We start from the raw sequence: 21,997 nt of genomic DNA, 5'->3' as shown, positions 1-21,997 counted from the left end.
GTGGATGTCGTAATGAGGGTGAATGCACAGGAATGAGGTGCAGCCAAGGGCAGTGGTGCTGCCCCTCTGAGCTCTGCCCCACACCGGGACAGGCTCACCACAAGGGGCCTTGACCACCAAAACCCCAACTGCCTGCCTCCAACAGGAGTGAGCCCCTCAGCTCGTGTCCAAGTGACATACTGGGGCACCATATCCCTTCCTGCAGGGTGCTCTGCAGGGTGGGTGCGCCCAGACCTGGTGCCTTGACCCCGTCTTGTCTCAGCTTCCCAGCAGTTGGGCTCAACCTGATGAGCATTTCTCCAGGACTCACTGGGGATATGGTTACTGGAATCTTTTCTTCTCCCTTCTCATTCCTGGTACTTCTCTACCTGCTTTCATTTTTTTCACTCCTTCCTTTGGCTTGTCTGCAAGTTTATCTTCAAGTTGTCTAGTTTGGTGGCTGAGAAACAAGGAGTGCTGAAGCTTTGAAGGCAAGAGAAGTTTGCTTTTGTTGTGGTCCCTTCACCTTGCCCAGGCCCTGGCAGGGAGCATGCTGGCTGCCAGCAGGGCCTTGTGGTCCAAGGTTGCTGGCAGTCCTTGCAGCAGCAAGACCTGTGCTATCCGGATGCTCCATCCCAGAAGGCAAGGACTGTGCTCTCCTGGGCTGCTCTAGCTCTGAATATCTGTGACTGGGGCAAAGCCAGACACAAGTGCAGGCCAGGTTAGAAACTGCACCTTTCTCTGTGACATGGAAGTTGGAACTAGATGATCTTTAAGATCCTGTCCAATCCAAAACATTTTTAGGATTCTATGACGTTGTCCTGGTGGACCAAAACTTGGACAGTGACTTGCTTTTTTGTGGCATTCAGAGCCTCAGTGACTCTTAGACAGGGCCATGGGATGCAGCAGCAGTGGTGATGCCCACTACAGGGGTGTCCTGCACCCTCTGGGCAGGTAGCTATGGTACAGTGAGTGACGGGCTTGAGCCACCCTTTGCAGTGCTAAGCCCCAAGGTCTGAGTGTCCCTTTGCTTGTGTCCCTCAGTCCCACCCGCTGTCCCTGTGCAACACCAGCGAGGATGAGCACACCGAATCGGGATTCATCACCATTGTCAAGCTTGAACAGCCGGATCGGGATCCCAACCCCTGCCTGTCGCTGGCAAACAAGGTAGGTACAAATGTGGGAACGGAAACCCGTGGTGCAGGAAAGAGTAAGAGCAGGAGGGTAGAAAAGAGCTGTTGGAAGGTGGAGAAAAGGACAAGGACATTGATCCTTGGCAGGGGGGCTCTCTGGGAGAGATGCTGTGGCAGCCATCCCCAATACCCGTCCCTCTTTATCTTTTGGACTGCCTGGCTTTGTGGCTGTGGAGTTTTCCTTAACCTGACTGCTCTAGGATGCTCAGACCTGACCCCAGCATCCCAGCTGCCTGGCAGCCTTGCGCCCCTCCTCTTTTGCAGCCTCGCACTGCTTGCTTGTCTGTTGAGGGGATTTGTGTTTCTTGGTGTCCTCTGACCTGTGGGAAAACCTGGTCACAGAAGACACCTTCTGTAGCTCTGTCTTCAAAAACAGTACTGTGATACTTCACTGGATGAGGCATGTAAAGAATCAGCACTGAGCAATCGGGCCAAAAACAAACGAGATGAACTAGTGGTGGGATGTGACTTGTTAACAACATGGGCAACCATCTGCCCTGCAAAGGCATGGGAGATCTCAGAGGTCTTCAGATCAGGTCTCCTGTGAAAGAGGTACCTCAGTGACACAGCAGTCACTGTGTCAAAAGCTGAGGTCACTGGTGCAATTCTCTGGTAATAAGGAAGTCAGGTAGGAACGAGGGTCATTTTTTAAGCCTTAAAATCTTTGTGTCTCTGATAAAGTTGTGTGGATAAGGCTAGCATTAGCTTTTACTTGTTACTGTCTCTGTACTAAATGTTGTGTTATTTTCCACCAGCACTGTACAAACATGAAAAAAAAAACAACTTGCATAGCTCTTCTTGGCTTTATCTGGATGCATTCAGGTGATACTGCTCCTGGTGTCTGCCTTCTGCTGGTAGTGATGTGCTGGGGATGGGGACAGGGTCCTTTTCCATCCTCCCTGCAGCAGGGCTGAACAGGGCAGGTGGAACTCATTCCAAGCAGTTGCTCCTGCACAGCAGTTTGGGGGTTTTTTAGTTGTTTTTTTTTTGTTGTTGTTGTTGGTTTTTTTTTTTTTATGCAGAGGTTGTGGCTACAAAAGCAAGGGAAGGGATGTGATGCTGCTATGGGTAGGCCACCTCGAGGCTGCTTTCCCCCAGCTGCATGGCAGACAGCAGTGCCTATCCCTTTCTGGACCAGGGTGGAAGCCCAAGTTTGGCTTGCTGCTGCTCTGGAACTGATACCAGCTGTCAGCACAACCAGTGTGCCGGAGTTAGGGAACTGCTTCCAGTTACCCAGACCTGGAAATCAGCCTGGTCCCACTGTGGGTGTAAGTGCATGAGGATGAGGAGTTTGAAGTGTGAACCCAGGGGCTTCCAGTGTGTCTTGTGGCAGGAATGAGAGCAAGGTGTCCTTAGGGAGCACAGCTGGGTACTCCAGCTGTCCCAGGTCCATCTAGATGTGACCATCACATTATAATGGTCTCATCTCGCAGGGGAGGGTGCTGGGGTTGGCAGCAGCAACAGCTGGTTTGGTCAGTGCAAGTGCTGTGGAGGGTCTTGAACAGAAGGAAGGAGCAGCATCCAGCACTCATCTTCCACTTGAGAACCTTAAAGGTTAGAAGCTGTTATGCTAGTTTTGACCTTTATCTTTGAGTTGCTAATCATGGTGCAGGAAGTACCAGAACGTTACTGAGGCCAGGGACAGGAGAATCACAGAATCACAGACTGGTTTGGGTTGGAAGGGACCTCAAAGCTCTTCCAGTTCCAATCCTCTGCCACTGACAGGGACACCTTCCACTAGAGCAGCTTGCTCCAAGCCCCTGTGTCCAACCTGCCCTTGAACACTGCCAGGGATGGGGCAGCCACAGCTTCTCTGGGCACCCTGCGCTAGGGTCAGCTGAGAAAGGTCAGCACAGGGAGGACAAGTCATGGTGCATTGCTGCACTGTGGTCATCCTCACTAGCCTTGATCCCTTCTCCAGGACCACGAACCCACACAAAGAAAATAAACCCCTCAGTTCATTGCCATGGTACAGTGACAGTTCACTGGCCTTTAGTCATCGTTGCTTTATTACCAGAGCCAAATCCAGCAATGGATTTTGAGGTCCAACTAGGCATGACATCAGATGCCATCCTGCCTGTAGTTACTATTTCCTACTCCAAGACCTCACCCAGGGAGGCTCACAGCTCTTCTCCCTGCCAGTGGTCACATTCTGGTCTAGTGGAAGGTGTCCCTGACCATGGCAGGGGTATTGGAGCTGGATGATCTTTAGGGCTCCTTCCAACCTAAACCATTCTGTGGTTCTATGAAACAGGACTAGGTTAGCCATGAAATACAGGCAGATGTTTCTTAAGCTGGCCACATCCCTGGGCCCTGCCTTGTACCTTGGTTCCTCCATCCCCCTGCAGTTGCTGTGTGGATGCTTCTCCATCCTCCCGAAGCCAAGCTCCTTTCCTTCAACATCATACAGATCTCTTTCTCAGAATCCCTGGACAGCACTTCTCCTCAGGAGCAGGGATGAAGCTGTAGGATGTGGCTGGTGCTCACTAGAGCCTTGTTTTCCTGACGTGTTTTTGCGGTGGAGCTTTGCATATTGAATTGCAGTGCTGTATTGATGATGAAAATAGCCATGTGAAAAGTGTTATCATAACCTCTGCTTTAGCTGTCACCCAGCCAAGCAGTGCTGCGTCCAGCCCAGCAGGAGAACTCCACCTGATCACACTTCAAAGTGATTTATTTTTCTTTCTGGTGCATAGTTTGTAATTTTGGGGGTGTGTGAATTTTTTCCCTGAGCAAACCATTGGTTGCCAGTCTGATTGACAGGCTACTGCAACCTCCTCAGTCACCCTGGAAATACACGTTTGTACCAAAAGTGTTTCAGCCCTCAGAAAGGGAGGGCACCTCTGCATGTGGCTGGAGAGAGCTGATGAAAGGCAGCAAGCACTCAGAAAACTGTTGCATTAAGTAGGCTTGATAGCTTGAACAAAAGCTGTGTCCTTTGCAGCAGGAGTCAGAAGGATGTTGGGAAGAGTCAGTTGTCCATTCTCAGTTGTTCTTTTTCCTATTGTTGGTGTCTTTAGTAGGATCAAATCTTCGTAGAGCTGTTCACTGTTCATCAAAGCTTGACTGGCTCCAGTGGGTGTAAGTCAATATCTGAAAGTGCTGTTTCTTCTTCAGGGCTCACAAACACCGAGGCTTCTTTGATCCCAGGCAGGACCCCAGTCTTTGGTCCCTGCCCCTAGCCTGTGGTCCCACTTCTCCAGCTTCCCCATCTGGTATACCCAAGAGTGTCAAATCCATTCAGTGACTCAGAGCCTTCAGCCTGTCCTCCCTGCTCTTCCTGACCATCTGCAGCTCCATGCACATCCCCATCCCTGTCCCCAGACTGAGGCACCCATCTTCTCCCTGATGAGGCACGTGGAGGTGACCAGCACCTGCGAGTGAGGGATGGAGCTGAACCCACTCCACCGCTGCTGGGAATGCCCCTTCCCTCCGCTCCGCTGGTGCCCTGTGTTTGATACCGCAGCTGGGAAGCGGCGGCACTGACCTCTGGCCCCAAGCTGGGGTTTGGCAATGTTGAGGCTGAGCTGCGGCAGCGGCTCCGGCAGCTCCTGTTTGCACAGGCGCTCAGGGACGTGCAGATCAAAGGGCTCCGCATGAGTAAGAGTGGCCCAGCCCTGCTTTCTGTTCATGTTCCCATCTCCAAGGGCTGTCTTTGCCTGCCTGGAGGGCTCAAAGGGCTTGGTGGGAGGACGTGGGTGACCCCACAAGGTCCTCCAGGCGCTGTGCTTTGACCTCACCAGGGTGGCATGTATATTCATTTGGGTGGGTCTCAACACTGTTCTCAGAACACAGCAGCCGGTGGGCTGTGAAAAGCCACTCTGTTCCTAATCCTAGATCAGACCCACAGCCCAGGCATTGCCTGAGCTTCTCCCTGGTACCTGTGGGGGACAGGGACTGGGGAGAACAATATGTGTGGGAGTCAAGCCCATAGACAGCCCATGGTTGATGCAGCTATGATGAGCAGTGGGGACCTGAAGAGGTTCCTGCTGTCCTGGGATGCGAGGGACGCACAGGGGTCAACAGGGCTAATGGGGCTGCAGATCCCTCCCTAGCAAATCCAACTCTGAAGCAAAGGGGACAGACAGCTGGGGAATTTGGTGTGCACTGCAAGCCCACCAAGTAATTTGCCTCCACAACTACAGGGGGAAACTGTCTATGAGCTTCAGGGCTGTAGCAGGAGCAGGCACTGCAGCTCGACACAAGTACAGAAACCAGGGTATAAAGTGTTTTCTCAATCTAAGCAGCAGGTAGGTGCTTCTTTCCCCCATGAAGAGACGGGGAGGCAGATACATATCCAAATGGTAGATGTTAATGCAGAGGTACAAATGTCCACTGAAGCTTCTGTTCTTTTGGACAGGCAAAGCTGGCGGGGGAGCGTGGAGCTCGTGCGATCCTTTTTGACATTACCGATGATGAAAGTGCTGCTGATCAGGTACAAACTCCACTGATAATAACAGCTAAACCACAGTGCCTCTGTCCCATCCCTAAATGAGCCCGAGTCAGGACCTACCAGCCACTGACATGCAGTGGGAGGTTCCAGGAGGACACTGCAGGCTGTTTCGGATGTTAGCTGTAAGAGCTCATCCATGCACAGACAGGGCTTTACTCTTTCACTCACTCCATGGCACATCCAGGTGTCCCCAGAGCACATGCCAGCAGCTTGCGAACAGCATCTTGCTGCTCTTGAAGGACATTGTCTGGTCAATTGAGCTTTTCTGCCAGGAGCTGGATGCTTCCTCTTGATAAGTCACAGATTACCTATCCCAGCTAGTACAGACAGCCCTGGTGTACCTTAGGGGAAAGGTGATTTCTGAAATGTTCAAGCCAAAGTCACGGCCACCCTGCTGTGCTGGTGGTGATGCTCTTACTGCAAGCTTAACATTAGTTTAAAGACCTCCAGAGGTCTCTTCCACCAACACTGCTGTCATCTCTGGAAAGAAATAGGTTCCAACCTCGAAATAATCAAGGGATGATGAAAAGCATCCAGCACTAGATAAGAGGACAGGTAGGGGAGCTGATGTTTGATCTTATCCAACCTCTGGGCTGACTCCTGCTCACTGGATTAATCTGTTGTCATTCTTTTGTATACTTAGAACTAAAATTCTGATGCCAGAGAAATACAACAGTGAGTGCAGGTGAGGGGATGCTGAGATTGCTCAGTAAGGGTATGGGAAGTGGCCTGTGTCAGATGGACACCCTCACTCAGTCAGTGTGGAGCAGAGGGGAGACTGAGGCACTGGCTGAGCCAGCCCATGCCAGGCTGTCTGGACCATGGTGGAAAGCTGCTGGTATGGTCAGAAACACACTGAACAGTGACCAGTTATGCACGTAGGAGGCACCACTGGAGGTTATTAAGAAAACCTTGCTGAAAAGCTGCTGGAAGAAGAAGAGCTTCCATCTGGTTTCATCAGAGAGGAGAAAGGCAAGTTGCGGGGGTCAGTTGGTATCTAAAGTGTGTGCAAGAAGCATCAGGAGGAACCAGACGTGCCTTGGGAACTGGGATAGTCCTTGTTTTGGGCTGTTCTGGACCACCTCTTACTCTGTTTGTTTCTTTACAGCTGAGAAAGCCCAGAGGTCTGAGTCAGCCTGTGGTTCTGATCAGAGGTCACGATGCTGAGCTTCTCATGGGGGTCGTGAACAAGAACAGAGAGGCCCATGTGAAGATAGAGGTCAAGGAGCCACCATCTTGGGTGAGAAACACACCATTCCCACTGCCTTCTGTATCCTCCCTCCCAAGCTGCTGTGCCATGGAATAGGACTTCCCCAGAGATGCTGAGCTTTCCTCCCCAGGGACAGAGATCACAGCCTTTTGCAGTAGCTGCCTGTCTGCAGCATTCAGATGGCATGCCACAAATAAAGGCTCAGAAGTGCTTTCAGCTTCTTCTCTTCCCTTACTTTAATTGTCACGAGTGAGGTGAGGGGGTTCTCTGTCTCTTCAGGTGAGACCAAGGCTTGATTTTTTCATCTTGTGCTACCTTTAGACCGTGACCTCTAGAGAGGTGTGATGCTGCAAGACAGAGAAATTCCATTCCTGCTGGAATGCACAGAAAAGACTGAAACCTTTTTCTTTTACCTGTAAAGAGCATATGAGACAGAGCTTGGCCAAGGATCATGTATTCAAAGGCTGATGGTCAGGAAGAGACAGGGATTCCCCTGCCTAGCTTCTGACTCCCACCCCTGCCGCACACGAGTAATTTCTTCCCTGTTCTATCCCACAGCCAGACTACGACGTGTGGATCCTCCTCACGGTGGTCAGCACCGTGGTCGTTATCATCTTAATTTTTGTGGTGCGCACAAAGTGCCAACTGAACAGGACTCAGGTAGGGACCTCATGGAGCAGCTGTGTCTGAGCGAATGGAAACACAGGAAAGGCAAGAACGGGCAGAGTGTGGGAGGGGAAATACACCTCTGTGTGAACTGAAGATGAGGCCACATGAAGCAGGAGCAGCCCAGGAATGAGACGAGTGAACCTGAGATGGGCTGGCTGCTTTCCTTGTGCGGTGGCCTTGCTTTCCTCCTGCTGCCCCACCAGCACTGCAGCCTGCAGTCCCAGAACCTTTCAGAGCTTGGCCCAGCACCCAAAGCTGCAGAGCTGGCCCTCTAGCTCTCGATTTTAACAGTATTGTCTGTACAGGTAGAGAGCAGAAGACTTAGTATTTTTAATAGAAACTAACAAATTAAATAATTGTCTTTTCAGAGTCAGATGTATTTCCAGATTTGACAATACCCTGTTGGTCCTATAGAAGGACAAGCCTTTGGGGCTCAAAAATTCAGCACTGCTGAATTGGCCAGATGTCTCCTGCTGGTGACAAAGCCTACTCTGGCTAAGTCAGGTTAGACAGAAAGTCACCTCTGGAAAAACGATTATCACCCCCAAATTCCTGATGATGCCATTTTGCAAACGGAAGGGCAGTGGGAAGCAGGGCAGTGTGGGGCTGAGCCTCTCCTTCACACCTCCTCTCTCCGGTGCAGGACTCCCTGCAGCAGCAGACCATGCAGGCCATCGGGCAGCTGGCCACGCGTAAGTTCCAGGCGAGGTGCCGGCCAGCAGCACGGTGGGACTCGGCCAGTACCTGCAGCTCAGCCCCGGTCTGTGCCATCTGCCTGGAGGAGTTCAGCGAGGGCCAGGTAGGCTGCAGGCATGGCTGCTGCTGAGCCACAGCACTGAGCAGGCTGGCTGCCGGCGTGTGGGAGCTGCGGCGGGGGCTGAGCAGTGTGGTAGGGGCAGGAGGCACTTGGAATGTTTCCTTCAGCAGCTCCTGGAGGCTGGGACAGGATGGGCATCAGAGGAGTTTTGCCAGCGCCTTGACCAAAACAGCCCTGCCCCTGTTGAAGACACTTGCCTGCAGACTCAGGCTCCTCGAAGACAGTTCTCCAGCTGTTGCTGTAGGGTAAAATGAGGTGCTGAGGCGCTGGCACAGGGTGCCCAGAGAAGCTGTGGCTGCCCCATCCCTGGCAGTGCTCAAGGCCAGGTTGGACGAGGCCTGGAGCAAGCTGCTCTAGTGGAAGGTGTCCCTGCCTGTGGCAGGGGGTTGGGACTGGATGAGATTTAAGGTCCCTTGCAACCCAAACTAGTCTGTGATTCTATGATTCTATGAAAATGCCCATATACATCCATATTGCAGCAGCGGGGCAGTCCCCCTGCTATTCCCAAGGGCAGCCACCTCTCTGGAGGTGGCTGGATGCAGTGAGCAGAACCAGAACTGCCAGGCTGCTGCACAGCCTCCTCCATGCAAAGCTGGGCTGAAGCCCGCTCACAGTTAGCCATCTTTCTATCCTACAGAGCTCACTTCCACCAAGAGGAACCCATCCAGCCCTTGGGACATGGTTCTCCTTGCTCACACTCCTCTTCTTCTTTCCACCTCTCTAGGACCTGCGGATCATCTCGTGCTCCCACGAGTTTCACCGGGAGTGCGTTGACCCCTGGCTGCAGCAGCACCACACATGTCCACTTTGCATGTTCAATATCCTTGGTAGGGCTCAGACACAGCAGGGTTGTGCCCAAAGGGTCCATATACTCTTGGGTGATGCACATGGTGCATCAGCAGGAGCACTTGTGGGTGTATAGGGTGGTGGGTGCATGGAGAGGGGTCCCTGTGCATGTGAACACCGGCAGTGTACAGGGCTTGGGCTGGGACCTGCACTGAGAGGAGGAGGTTTCAGTCCTGGGACTTGTGGGAAAGGGAGGTGGGATCTGAGCATCAGGGCAGCAGGGCAGGTGCTGTGTGTGCAGGACCATCAAGGCAGTTTGGTGGTGGCAGTGAGGGGTTGCAGGGCATGGGTGGGATGTGGGGTTGCAGTGAAGGCTCGCTGATGCAGGGGCTACTGCAGCTGGGCTGTGAGACTTGTGCTGGATGCTCCCTTCTCTCTCCACAGCCAGAGACTCGGTGGACCAGGCCACGGCTGCTGGCTCCAGGATGGCCCCACAGGACATGGAACCCGGACGGCGACTCCACCTCTTCCGACAGCACCCAGGACATGCCCTTTACCACCTCCCACATGCTTATCCTCAGAGGAACCTCAGGAACTTTCCCCCGGAGCAAGCCCATGGCAACCCCTTCTTTCACTCTCTGGAGCTCTCCCAGTTGGATTTTGGCACTATCCACTACATGCCTTACAGGCCAGCCACCTCCCTGCTTGCCTGTGGCCACTCTTCTCCTCTGGCCCCGGGCTTGCTGGGCCAGCAGCATCCCAACCCCTCGGCATGCGGGCAGACGCTGCCATCCCACAGGACTTGTTCTCTCCAGCCCCAGCCCCAGCCCCCCTGCCTGGGGCTCAAGGCAGCCCTGGTGCAGAAGCAGCACCGGGCGCCTGCCCTTCGCCGGGGGGTTGGCCACGGGCACCAGCACAACAGCAGTGGCTCTGGAGAAAGCTATCTCACGGAGCACAGCGGGTACCTGGCAGATGGGCCAGGCAGTGACTCCAGCTCGGGGCCTTGCCACGGTTCCTCCAGTGACTCCATGTTGAACTGCACAGATGTCAGTCTGCAGGGCATCCATGGCAGCTGCTCCACTTTCCGCAGCTCCCTCAGCAGCGATTACGACCCCTTTGTGTACTGCAGCTCAGAGGGCCCTGCCACAGACAATGGCCAGGAGCAGCCGCTGCCACCAAGGGACATGCGGCCCAGGTCCTTGGACTTGATGGTGCCTGGGGGTGCTGGTCCGGCGAAGCCCCAGGTGCTCAGCCACGTCCACTACCACCACCACCAGCACCACCACTACAGAAGAAATGCGGAGTGTACCCCGGGGTGGGCAGGGCAAGGGCCTGGGCAGCGCAAATCCCGGTACACAGGGGCCAAGGTTGGCTTCCACAGTGCTCGGACACAAAAGAGAACTGAGAAAAGCTATCACTGTCAGCAGCCTCCAGACAGCAGCACTGTGCTGCAGGAAGCAGCTCTGGTGGGACAGCCAGCCTGTTCCCAGCAAGGCCGGGAGTCCCCTCATATCTCTTCCGCTTCTCCAAGCAGCTTGGACTTCAGTAAAGATGCCAAAAGACAATTGGAAGCATCTGGGACATCCCCTGTCCCACTGCCCCCAAAACACAGCTCACAGAGCCGTCACCACCGAAGGAAAAGAAAATGTCCCCTGGAGCCCAGCCCCGCTCTTCTGCCCGAGGACTCAGCCTTGCCCAAAGCTTGCGATGCTCGTGTTCCTCATAGACATCCTGCTGGCTACTGCTGCTCACCCGAAGCCCAGCCCCTGATCCCCACAAGCGCTCCCCTGTCCTGCAGCTCAGGCTCTCGGCCGCTCTGGAAGTGTTTAGTGCCGCAGTCTGGCTCAGAGCTGAAAAAGCAGGAGGAGGGGTTGTCAGGATGGGAGGGAAACCACACGGTTCCTGCTGATTTCTCAGGGACAGGCACCCCCAGACACAGTCTGAGTCTTCAACTTCACTGCCCGTCTCAGCAGGGTAGTCAGGGTAAGTCTGCTGTTGGCCTCTTCTTGCAGCAAGCAAGTGGATGAGGGTGGTTTGCTGAAGGTACTCTGGCTGCCAGTAAACCTGATACCTTCATGGTGGGCTTTCCTACAGGACCACTGACAACAGAAGCGTTTCAGATGTCACCTGTCTGAAAATCATGGCCTGAATGATTAGCAAGGCTGTTAATGAGGGCACCAAACCCTGCAGTTTCATCCTAAAATAATACACATGAGGAATAATGTGGCTATTTTGAACTAAGCATCTCTAGCAGCTGGAATATCTCCCAAATGAAGGGATGGGAGCATGTTTCTCAGTGTCCTTACATCAGTCTGGATGTCTCACTGGCACAGTCAAGGCTTATTGGGCTCTAGTTGTTTTAGCCAACCCTCGCTAACTGAATCAATAAGGAAGTGTGCATTGCCAGTGGTAGTAGGAAAACAGACTAAATGAGTTTATGGATTTGCACATGCCTCACCTCTCACCTGCCTCTGTTGTGTGGGAGTTGCTTTTTAGCATCGTTTGGAAATCGGACATAATTAAAGTTTGGCCCTTTGCCTAACTGCTGCACATCTCTGAGAGGGGAAATGCATTTGAGACCAGGCTCTTTCAAAGAGCCTGAGTTTAGCTCCCAGGTCTTGCTCTCTCATGCTCCTCTGAACACAGCAACCTGCGAGTCAGCATGGGCAGGTTCTGGCTGCAAGCAGAGCCTGGCTCCTTTCCTCACCCTGCCACTGACTCATTGTAGCTCCTCGGGCAAATCGTTTTGATTTAGGTACCAAATACAGATCGAGCTGCCTAATTTCTGTTAAAATGCTGGCCTTAAATTCATGACTCACTGTGCCCATTGTGCCACGCAGATAATAACTTCCTCCCCATGCTCGTCTATCCAGCCCTCCACCACACCCAGGCTCCTGGTGCTGGAGCGCCTGTGAGAAGGCAGCAGAGAACGGGGGAGGCTGGATGGAGCCCTGTCCTGGCTGCCTGCAGCACTCCGCGCTCCCAGACTCCCAGGAACAGAGGTTTTTTCCCAGGCACAGAAGTGCCTGACACTGCAGATGAGTTCTTCAAAGAGCCTGGAGGGATGCTGCCATTTGGAGAGCTAAGGAGGCAGCAGTTTAGAGGTATCTCCCTGGTTTGCAGGTAGCTCTGAGTACTGATGTCCCCTGAGTTGCAGACAGTGGGCAGTGATATTGCCAGGACACAGCCCTCTCAGGGTCACAGCAAGCGACCTCCACATGGAGAGAGCCCCCTGGCATGAGGGGCAGGCTGCTCAGGAGTTGCTTTGAGCTCCCATTTAAAAATAAAACTGGGAGGACTCCCCAGGCCACCAGAGCTGGAGTCTCCACCTCACACAGGGTGCGGGGTGCTGCAGTGTCCAAGGCATGGCAAAGGTCCCTGGTATGATGCCTCCACCTCTTTGTAGAGAACCCCAGTGGCCCAGATGTCCCCATCTCCTGATGGCATGGTAGGGAAAAGCTCTCTTGGCATCCACCCAGAGCCAGTGCTAGTGTGCAAGCACACAGCCTTCATTCCCTCCCTTTTCCAGGAGCTAGAAGGACCAGTGTGTTGGAAAGGACATTGCAACTCTGAGTCTATTTGATTGCAGTAGCTTCTGTGAATGCTTTCAGGACCAGCCAGAGAATCAGAATCTCCTTGTAAGATTGAGAAAGACACAGAAAGGAAGGATTTAACTTTATTAGGAACCGAGGACAGTTGAAGAGAGCAGGAGCAGAGCTTATGCAGAAAAGCCATCAAGCTGAAAACACTTTGGTTGACATAACACAACCTCAGAGTTGCTGGATGTAAATCAATAGAGAACAAGCTAAAAGAGCAAAAAACAATCTCAACAGACAGTCCCATGTAAGCAGGACACAAAAATAGACAAGGAGACCAAGAAGAAATGCATAAATATATGCCTCTAGATAAATGTTGTAAGGCTAAAAATGTAAGTAGATGAATTAGAAAGCCCAGCTTTAAAGTAAAATTTTGACATAAACCTCTTAGAAACCCAGCTTAAAACAAACAGTGGGCACCTGTAATTTCCAGGTGAAATTACAGAGAAGAATGTGTCTCTTCTGGTGGCATGGGAGGGACACTGTGTTAAGGAGAGTGTAAAGTCCAATGACAGGTGACACAAAACCCCCCAATTGTGCCTAAGTAAGAGAAGTATGATGTTAGGGTTCTAATGCACTGCGCTAGCACAGGCTGCAAAAAAGGATCCTGCATATACATGAGACCCTTCTTCAAATAGTACTAAAAGAAGCAGTCAAAAGAGTAAGATGATTTTGGGCACAAGGATCACTTAAAGCCCCAGAAAAGGACTGGCCAAGCAATAGAAGGGGAAAAGAGAAGCAAGAAGCTGTTCTTCCAAAGTAAAGGCGTGGCTAGACAAAGAAATCAGAAAACAGCAAAGCTGAGCGTGGAGCCACAGTGAGGCAGGGCAGGGAAGATTGCTATGAACAGTTTGTGAGAAAGACTAGTAATGCAAACAGTTTGAACTCCTTTAGAAGCAGGAAAGCTGCCAGTGGCTCTGCAGGTCCATGAAGTAACAAAGGTCTAAGAGGGATGGCAAGGGCTGTAACTGCATAGCAGAAGGGTAAACTGAATTTATTGCATTAGTGATCAGCGTGGAAGTGCTTGAAGAGGCTCTCACCCTGGAACGTGGGGCAGAGGATCCCTCATAAATCAAATCATTAGTTTGAGCATTTCTGAAATGCATCAGTAAAGCAGACAGTAATGAATCGCTGGGGCTACAGGGCGCCCACGTGGGCATCATGCAGGGGCTCAAGCACAGAACTGCTAACCCACAAGCATGCAGTCTGTTACCCATGCCCAGAGCCAGAAGGAATAGCTGAGGGCAATATCAGCTTGAAACAGCTGAAGCCACAGAATGATGAGCCTGACTTTCCTGCCTAGCGAATTGTTAAAAATTCAAATACAGGGTCTGACTTGTAGGTACATGGCTAAATGTGAAAACCAGGGGAGGAGGCAACACAGCTTTTGTAGAGAAAGATAATGCCTTGCCGATCTTTTAGGGGAATGAAGCTCTCAAAGGATAAAAGGGAAGGTACTCTCATAGGTAAATAACTCACTAAAAAATAGGAGACAAAGTGCAGATCATTCTTAATGGAAGAGAGTTACTCAGAGAAGGAAGAAAGTGGAGTTCTCCAACTGTCTGCACCTTTCAGCAAGTTCATAAATATCCTCCACAAGGAGAAGAGATAGTTTATAAAGTAGTTTATAAAAGACAAGATCCTTCAGCATTGGCAGCTTTAAAACTGGTTATAAAGTTTGGTTATAAAGTGGGTATAAACTATCTCCTGTTGCTCAGGCAATAAGAGTGGTGGATGAAATCACATGTAAGTAGCACAAAATGCCACACACAAGCAAAACTGCTTCTGAGTAAAAAATTGAATTATTGTTAGGAACTAGCTGGAAACAAATGGGGAACAAGCAGCAAGTGCCATCATGCAGCTGTGTAAGTGTGCAGAGCTTTCACAGCTAGCACCTGCCACTGCCCGGCACTTCTCGAAGAAGGGTGTAGCAGACTTGGGAGAAGTGCAGAAAGGTATCGAGTACAGTCACAAGAAAGGATATAGACACTTTCATGTGGGGAAAAAAGATGATTCGCAGAGGATATGAAAGGGAGGATATGAAATCAGGAGAGAAGGCAGATAAAAGAGATTCGCCAGTACTTGTAACAAAGAGGTGGCATCAAATGGGAACCAGAAGTTTTAAAACACCCAATAATGTAATAACATGGTGTGTGGTGAAACTGGTGCTTATTGCCCAGAGGACATAGGTGCCAGAAATAAAATAGGTTCAAGAGCCTAGATCAAGAGCTATCAAATGCAGAGATGCAAATATACTCTCTGGCTCAGGAAGTCCCTAAACCAGGGTTTCCAGAAGCTGAGGGTGCTCCTATGGGATGCAGCACCCTCCAGGTATGTGCTTACCTCACCCAGCTGCAAGGTGAGGCTGAGTCTTGGTCCATGGCCCCTGGAGAAGCTCCACTTGTGCAGGCAGTGCCATGCACTGGCATTACAGGGAATAACGCTGTCCATAGCCATTGCCAGGGCTCTGCAGATGATCCCGATGATGCTTGCATGATCTTGGAGTTTATCCTGCTTCCTTGAGCACCTTCACCACCTTTTCCTGGTGGGGTTTGCATAAAGATACATCCCTGGCTCTCTTGCCTGGGAGACTGTACCTGGGAGTTGTTTCACTGAAGAATCAATCCTCAAGCAATGCTGAATGGAACCTTTAAAGAGAAGTCAGACAACTAGCAGCGACTTACAGCTAGATGGCTTCCTAAACCACCCTGGCGTGCACGGAACTAGTCCCAGAACAGCTAGATTACTCCCAGCACAGGCAGATGAAGTTTCTTGATTTCTCTCTCTGGGAAATCTCACCTCCTGCACCATGTTGTCAGCATCTCCCCCTCTCCTCCATCCCCTACTCATCCTCTTAGCTATTTCCTTTCATGTCATGTCTTTGATCCTTACTACAGAGGGGAAAAGGGATTAAAGGGCAGAAAAAGACCTACCAGTAAAATATGGTATCCAGAGAACAAGACTTCTGTTGTATCCCTAAGGTGTGCTCCTTCAGTTCATTGCCCTGTGTGGGTCTCGATGGCCAGTTCAGCAGCTGAGGCTGTACCACCACTCCCAATCCAAGACCTTTTTATAACCTCTCTTTCTTTTTGGCTAACAGGGGACACTCACACAGGCATGATTTTCAGAAAAACATTTTTATAATGCTGTTTGGGTGCCTCAGGGCATCTGATCGCAGAGTGATCGAAGCTGTACAGTCTCTTTTGTGTTGCACATAAGCTGGTGTTTGTGAGAAACAGTTGGCAATGGCTTATTCAATGTACCAGTGACACAAATGCCAGATATGCTCAAACTCTGTCTCCTGGTACTTTGGCCATGCTGCACATGTATGTATGTGTATACCACTGTGTCTGTGCATTTCCTTCTCAAAGCAGAATATCAATTGTTTCTTTTCTTCCCATAGATTTAATTTTCACAGGTCCTGTTCCTCCAGCTGGTCATTTATAAAAAAGAAGAATTTGCTGACTGTTCTGGAAAGCTGTTTTGAATTGCTCTCTATGAATACCTGTATGCACATTTGTCTCCTTTTGATCTTGAGAACATTCAGGAAAAGGGATATATGCAAAAATAATACCTGTATGCCTTTACTGGGCTACACTGGCCCTGTGTGATTGCCCTGGGCAGGCTTGAGAGATACCTGGGAAAAGGACTGTGGTGTGTGTATCAACACTTGGTCACTGAGAGAGAAAGGGCCTAACTGAAGCAGTAACTCAGGGTGCGCTGTTTCTAGGCAGTTGCAGTACGCTGAATATTTCAAAGTGACCTGCTCAGCACTTGCCTGTTGACAGTTCATCAGGCAGAAGCTGCAGTCCTTGCTGGCTGGGCCTGAGGGGTTGGCATTTATGGCCGAACACCACTCATTGGGTTTGGCTTGTTTGAGACTCACAAGCAATCTCTGCAACTTCTAATACACTCTGAAATGCACGTGCCATCCCTCTCCTGCATGCACACAGCACTTGCAGTCTGCTTTTGTTGTGTGGAGTTTCTGTTGTTCGCTGTCCCTGGTAGGTGCTGCCATGCCACTGTGAGAATACGAATTGGTGTTACATTCTGTTGCTACTGATTTTTTAAATGGCTGTACAGCTTTTCCTTGAAGAGCAAGCATCAAAAAGCCTCAAAAGCAAACATCTAGTACCAGTGTGAACTCTGAGGTGCACTGTGCTTAGCCTGTATCTTCTGAAATACTTAAAGACTAGCTTGACATCTTATCTTAACATTTTATTGTGCTTTAGCTTTCAGAAACAAACTGACTGGGGAGGTGGCCAGGAAAGTCCCTCCAAAATACTGTGAGAAACTTAGTGGCTTTCGCTGCAGCATCTGTTCTCTGTATTGCAGGGTCATGGCTGCAGAGCCTGGGAATGTTCAGCTAGGTGAGCATTTTTCTTTCTCCTTTTCTTTGAACACAGGATCTGAAGAGGAGGTCCAGGATGTCCGTGAACACTCAGTTTAATAAAACACTGGCCTGCTTCCTTACTGGAGAGCTGGAGTGGACAAAGATGTTCAGTGTACCAGCCGTCGAGGAGCTCACATCTGGCTCTGCGCAGTCCTGACCTGCACAGCCCATGCCAGGGTGCAGACTCTGAATAAGCACTTGTGGTCTCTTCACATGTTCCCCATTTGCGATGGTCACACAAACACGGTGCTGTGTTCTCCAGGTCCCCTTCTCCTTTGAAGGCAGAGGCAGACCATCTTCATCCTGTAGCATCCATCTGTGTGGGCCAGCTGGCTCAGAGGTCAGAGTTGGGAGTCACCAGCTGGAGAGCTCGCGCAGTGAGTGCAAGCTACTATATCGGCATGTTCATGCCATGGAAGGTTTTGCTAAGCACTTCAAAAATAAACAAACCTTCAAGACCAAAAGCTGCAGAAATGACTTTCTGTGGCCTGGTAGCTCCTGACTTAATTTCCTCGCTTGTCAAAAGCCAGACTTCTTAATTTAGCTTTTCCACTCTTATTTCAGACACAGGAACAAGCTATTCTCCATCTTATCACCCACAGGTCTTCCCTGCAAGGTGCTGCTTCTGGCTTTTTTGGAAACCAACAGCTCTCACCACTTTTGATCACTTCATTGTCCCTCAGCTGACGCCATCTCAGCCATTTGCTGGGTTTTGCCAGCAGCAGGCGAGGTGAAGACACAGGGACAAGATCAGTATTTCTGGGAAGGAGCTGGGTTAGACTCTTCCTGTTGCAGTGGGAAGAGCAATCTCATCTGGCAGTGTGTACAAGTCTCTCTCTCACTCTCCTCCACCTGCTCTCAAGATAGGTGTGATGGCTGGCTCTGTTAAGAGCAACTCATTTGTTGAGCATATTTCAAACCTGAGATGCTCCCATCTCAGGAATCATGGAAAATCTTTGCCTTGATGTGGCTCTTGCTTCTGTCCTTCCTCTCTCATTGCCTCAAGACAGAGCAAAATTCCCAGCAAAAGTATCCATAATAAGTGCTGAGCATCACCCAGCCTTAATTGTATTTCTAAGACACCTGAAATGATCCTGCAAAGGAATTTTTCAAAATACTCTTCTGGCTTTCCTAATATTTTTTGAATGGAGAGAGAAAACTTGATCAATCACTAAGTTCTTGGTTTATTACTAGGGTTTTTTTCTCTCCCAGTTGCGGAGGTTTTTTTTTTAATGTCACTAGTTCTCATTTCCTACATCTCATAATTTGGGGGCATTCAAGTAAAATAAAGCCTGCCCAAATGAAAAACTTACAGAACCCAATCAGTTTTCATTCAGCAGGGAATTCAAGTATTGATTTTATTGCCTTCAATGACCATTCAGGCCAAAGAATTGGGCAGATTCCCACATGAAGTGCCCATTTCTGTGGCACCCAGCGTTCCCAGAGTTAATACTCTGGGCACTGGTGAGGATGCAACACTGGAGCTGAAGGTAACTCCTGACAGTTTGAAACCCGATGTAGGGACAGACTGCTGAGTACTCAGTAACCTTTCTGTGTCTTTCTTTAAAGCAGCAGCTGCTTCTCCAGTACAAGAAAGAGTATGGGTTATGTAGTTCCAGTTCAGGATGATCCTACCTCTGCCTTCCTTCATTGGTGAGAAAGGCTTTTTATGGGGTTTGCTGCCCTTCTTTGAAAAAGGCATCTTTGTCCCAGCTGCTAATCAGTCACTGACATTCAAATGATCTGAAGTCAGGCAATAGCACTGTTTAAAACAAAACATTATTCCCTTGTTAATGTTCATTTCTTCTGTGACCAAACCACTGCAGGACCTTTCAGTCTAGGGAAGAGTTGAATTTCTTTCATCAAAGAAACCAGGAGAACTATATTTTAATCTTTCGAGGCTCTTCTTGCTTGTCCTACAAAGCAGGCAGAAGACAGAAGCTCAGATTTCTTTCTCCCTTGCAGGGATGTCTGTCTTAAGCTAGAGGAAAAAACCAAAAAACAAACAACAAAACAGGAGCATATGTAGATTCTCCCTGTTCAGCTTCCTGTGCATGTTGTCCATGTCAACCAGCTCCCTACATCCTTGACCATCCTGGAGGACTCAGATGACTTCACAGGAAGGAGGGTTGCGAAGTCCAGGTGCTCCCACTGGTTTCTTTAACAGAAGGCTGCGAACCTCCAGAGGTGCATTTCACTGCCTCAAAGAATGGGCATCTAGTCTGCAGTCTAAAAGTCCTCCTCTTTCCCTCCTTATCCTTAAGAAAACAGAGGGCTTGGAACCTGCAGGAGACCTCAAGCTTCTTGGAGAAAGTGGTCAGCACTAATGCACTCTTTCCACTCCCTACTGCAGTATTACAGGGCTGTGCAGGGCAATGCCTGCTTTTCCTTTCCTGTTTTCCTTTCCTGACATTATGCTGCTGCTCCTTTTCATACAGAAAGCCATTCTAGATTCTGAGCCGAATGAGAGCATGCAGGTCTGCCTCTGTGGGTTCTTGGATGGGAGGAGAGGGAGGAACTCTCCAGGAAGGTGGTTTTTAAGGTCCTCTTCAGTAGATGGACTTCCATCCTTGGCTGCCTGGAAGGGAAGAAGCAGTATCTGAGAAAAGGCTCCTTTCAGTTCCTGCCCCTGTCACTTCAGGGTGATGCATTCAAGTGCTCAGGACCCTTGGGCTCTGTCATGGAATTTCTTCAGCCTCACTGCAATGAAGCAGAGCTCGTTTTTCTTCATTGCCTCCAAAGTCCCACCTGAAAACCGATGGAAGCCAGAGCATCCCAAACTCCCTCTATCTTAACCCGAAGTGCAGCCATTCCCCAGGGACTGCCACCCTCCCAGGGCCTCCTGCCCCACCGGGGTGGGTGCTGTGGCCCGGGCTGGCTGGACCTCCCCCCTTCCCACACAGAGCCTTTGCTCCGTTCTGTGATGTTCAGATCCTTTGGAAATGTGAATATAGGTTTGATTTTTGTCACTGGTTGTCATTTCCTGAGCCTGGCCTGGCTCTGGGGCTTGGGAATAAATTATGACACCACCCCTCCCCCCCCCCCCCCAAAAAAAAAAGAGGAAAAAGGAAGAATACGTTTTATATCTATGCAAACTTGTGTATTTATGTCCGATAAAAGATGTGTGAATATGCTGATGTGCTCAGAAATATATTTATTTACTAATATATTTATCCACGTACCCGGTCTGCTCGCCTGCTTTTGTTCTCAGACCATCGACCAGTTCGAGTACGACGGCTGCGACAACTGCGATGCGTACCTGCAGATGAAGGGCAACCGGGAGATGGTCTATGACTGTACCAGCTCCTCCTTCGACGGGTGAGTGGGCCCGACCCGTGGTCACCGGGGTGTCACTCGGCTGCAGAGCGTCCTCTCACTCCTGTCCCTCCCACAGGATCATCGCGATGATGAGCCCTGAGGACAGCTGGGTCTCCAAGTGGCAGCGGATCAGTGAGTGGGTTTCTGGGGGCGGAGATCCCTTCTCCTCAGCAAACCCTTCTCTGGGGCAGCGGGAGTTGCTTTTGGGGCTGCAGAGGGTGTCTCTGCTCCCGATGAGGGGGCATCAGCGCTGTCAGAGGCTCCCAGGATGCTGCCCCACCTGGCTGCTGCCGTGCAGGTACCCCTCAGTGTTCTCTTTCCCCCAGGTAACTTCAAGCCGGGTGTGTACGCAGTGTCAGTGACCGGCCGGCTGCCTCAAGGTAACGCTGCAGCTCGTGTTATGGGGGAGGCTCCTGCGCAGGTGGCAGCTGAGGGATTGTTCTGTGCAGGAGGTGCTGGGGCTGTTGTTTTGAAGGTGTCAAACTGGGCAGAGCATTGTGCTGTGCTGTGTGACAAAATCAGGATGTTCAGTGAATACTGTGTATTGCAAACAGAGCACTTGCAGCGTGGGTGAAGGGATGAGCAAGGGTGCCACAAAGAGATGCTGAATAGGAGGTGCTTTCACGGTTATGCAGGTGGGGTTTCTCCCAGCAGTCTTTCAGCACAACACCTGCCAGAAGCTGACATTAAAGATGCTGCTATCCCTGTGGTACCAGGGATAAACTGTGTGAAGGCTACATGACAGAGCAGCCGGATTTTTTCAGGGCTCTTCATCCCTAAGGAATACTGAAGTGTGTTTTTCTCCTTGCTGCAGGGATCGTCAGAGAGCTGAAGAGCCGTGGTGTGGCTTACAAGTCCCGAGACACAGCTATAAAAACCTAAAGTGCTCTTGTGCTGCCTGGAGGATTCCCCAGATATGTTTGGAGTGGCACCAGGCATGTGGGGCACTGCTCCAAAACCTTTTAGCTTTAGCATGTGTGAAGGAGAGCCTGACGTGGAGGGAGCTTCCTGGCTCAGCTTCTCTCAGTACTTCTGGCCTCTGTTGTACCACTGTGGGCCTACACAGACTGTAGATATTTTCTTTGACCCTTGTCGAGGGGGATGGCATGAATGGGTCTGGGGAAGCAGTGCTTAATGGTGATGCACTAGATTTTTTACTGGTGGCATGGAAAAGAGAAGGGCTGGGATATAGTTGTGTTTATACTTCAATAAAATGCACTGTCTGCTCAGAGCTGAATCTCTAGTCACTAGTTTCACCCACTGCAGGGAGTGGGGGTTTCACACTCACCCCCTACACCTGCCAGACTGTTTGGAGTCTACAGTTGCCGTCACTTCTTACACCATGGACGACACTTCTGCCTGGGGAGGGAGATCCTGCCCTGGCTGAACTGCGGAGTGCCTCACTGTAGGAATGAGCAGACTAGTGGGTTGGGTCTTACAGCTCACTGCTGGATGGAGTAGGTAGATGATGCTAAGTATTTCATGTGCAGGTTATCTAGAGGTCTTGGCGCTCTGGGCCTGCGTGGTCTGGTGCAGGGGATGTGGAAGCCGGCTGATCACAAAGGACTCTGCCCTTAGATAAG

General features: G+C 50.7%; 2 protein-coding genes across 3 annotated transcripts in view; both read left to right on the top strand.

Moving 5' to 3' along the window:
* Window positions 1–19,249, top strand: part of RNF43 (ring finger protein 43) — a 55,803-nt gene extending 36,554 nt beyond the window's left edge. The window contains exons 2-10 of one of the 2 annotated variants that reach the window (XR_008972239.1): window positions 1,024–1,146; window positions 5,533–5,607; window positions 6,734–6,865; window positions 7,394–7,495; window positions 8,148–8,303; window positions 9,046–9,148; window positions 9,552–11,090; window positions 17,110–17,473; window positions 17,699–19,249. Coding sequence is in view for 1 of the 2 variants with exons in the window: in XM_057409953.1 (XP_057265936.1) it covers window positions 1,024–1,146; window positions 5,533–5,607; window positions 6,734–6,865; window positions 7,394–7,495; window positions 8,148–8,303; window positions 9,046–9,148; window positions 9,552–11,090; window positions 17,110–17,153 (2,274 nt within the window). In the remaining variant the exon portion in view is untranslated. Of the gene's footprint in view, window positions 1–1,023; window positions 1,147–5,532; window positions 5,608–6,733; window positions 6,866–7,393; window positions 7,496–8,147; window positions 8,304–9,045; window positions 9,149–9,551; window positions 11,091–17,109 lie in introns of both variants that reach the window. The other variant, XM_057409953.1, reaches the window with a different exon arrangement.
* A 1,059-nt stretch (window positions 19,250–20,308) lies between these two features.
* Window positions 20,309–21,645, top strand: SUPT4H1 (SPT4 homolog, DSIF elongation factor subunit). The gene is made up of 4 exons (XM_057409921.1): window positions 20,309–20,414; window positions 20,491–20,546; window positions 20,741–20,794; window positions 21,229–21,645. The coding sequence occupies exons 1-4, from the start codon at window positions 20,362–20,364 to the stop codon at window positions 21,294–21,296; spliced, it is 231 nt and encodes a 76-aa protein (XP_057265904.1). The 5' UTR covers window positions 20,309–20,361; the 3' UTR covers window positions 21,297–21,645.
* The last annotated feature ends 352 nt before the right edge of the window (window positions 21,646–21,997 follow it).

This window comes from Pezoporus wallicus, unplaced genomic scaffold (genome assembly GCF_028554395.1).
Source record: "Pezoporus wallicus isolate ANWC-B61680 ecotype Strahan unplaced genomic scaffold, APGP_CSIRO_Pwel_v1 contig_10012, whole genome shotgun sequence".
Lineage (NCBI taxonomy): Eukaryota > Metazoa > Chordata > Aves > Psittaciformes > Psittacidae > Pezoporus > Pezoporus wallicus.
The sequence above is the reverse complement of the archived record's forward strand: the minus strand, read 5'-3'. Positions and strand labels throughout refer to the sequence as shown.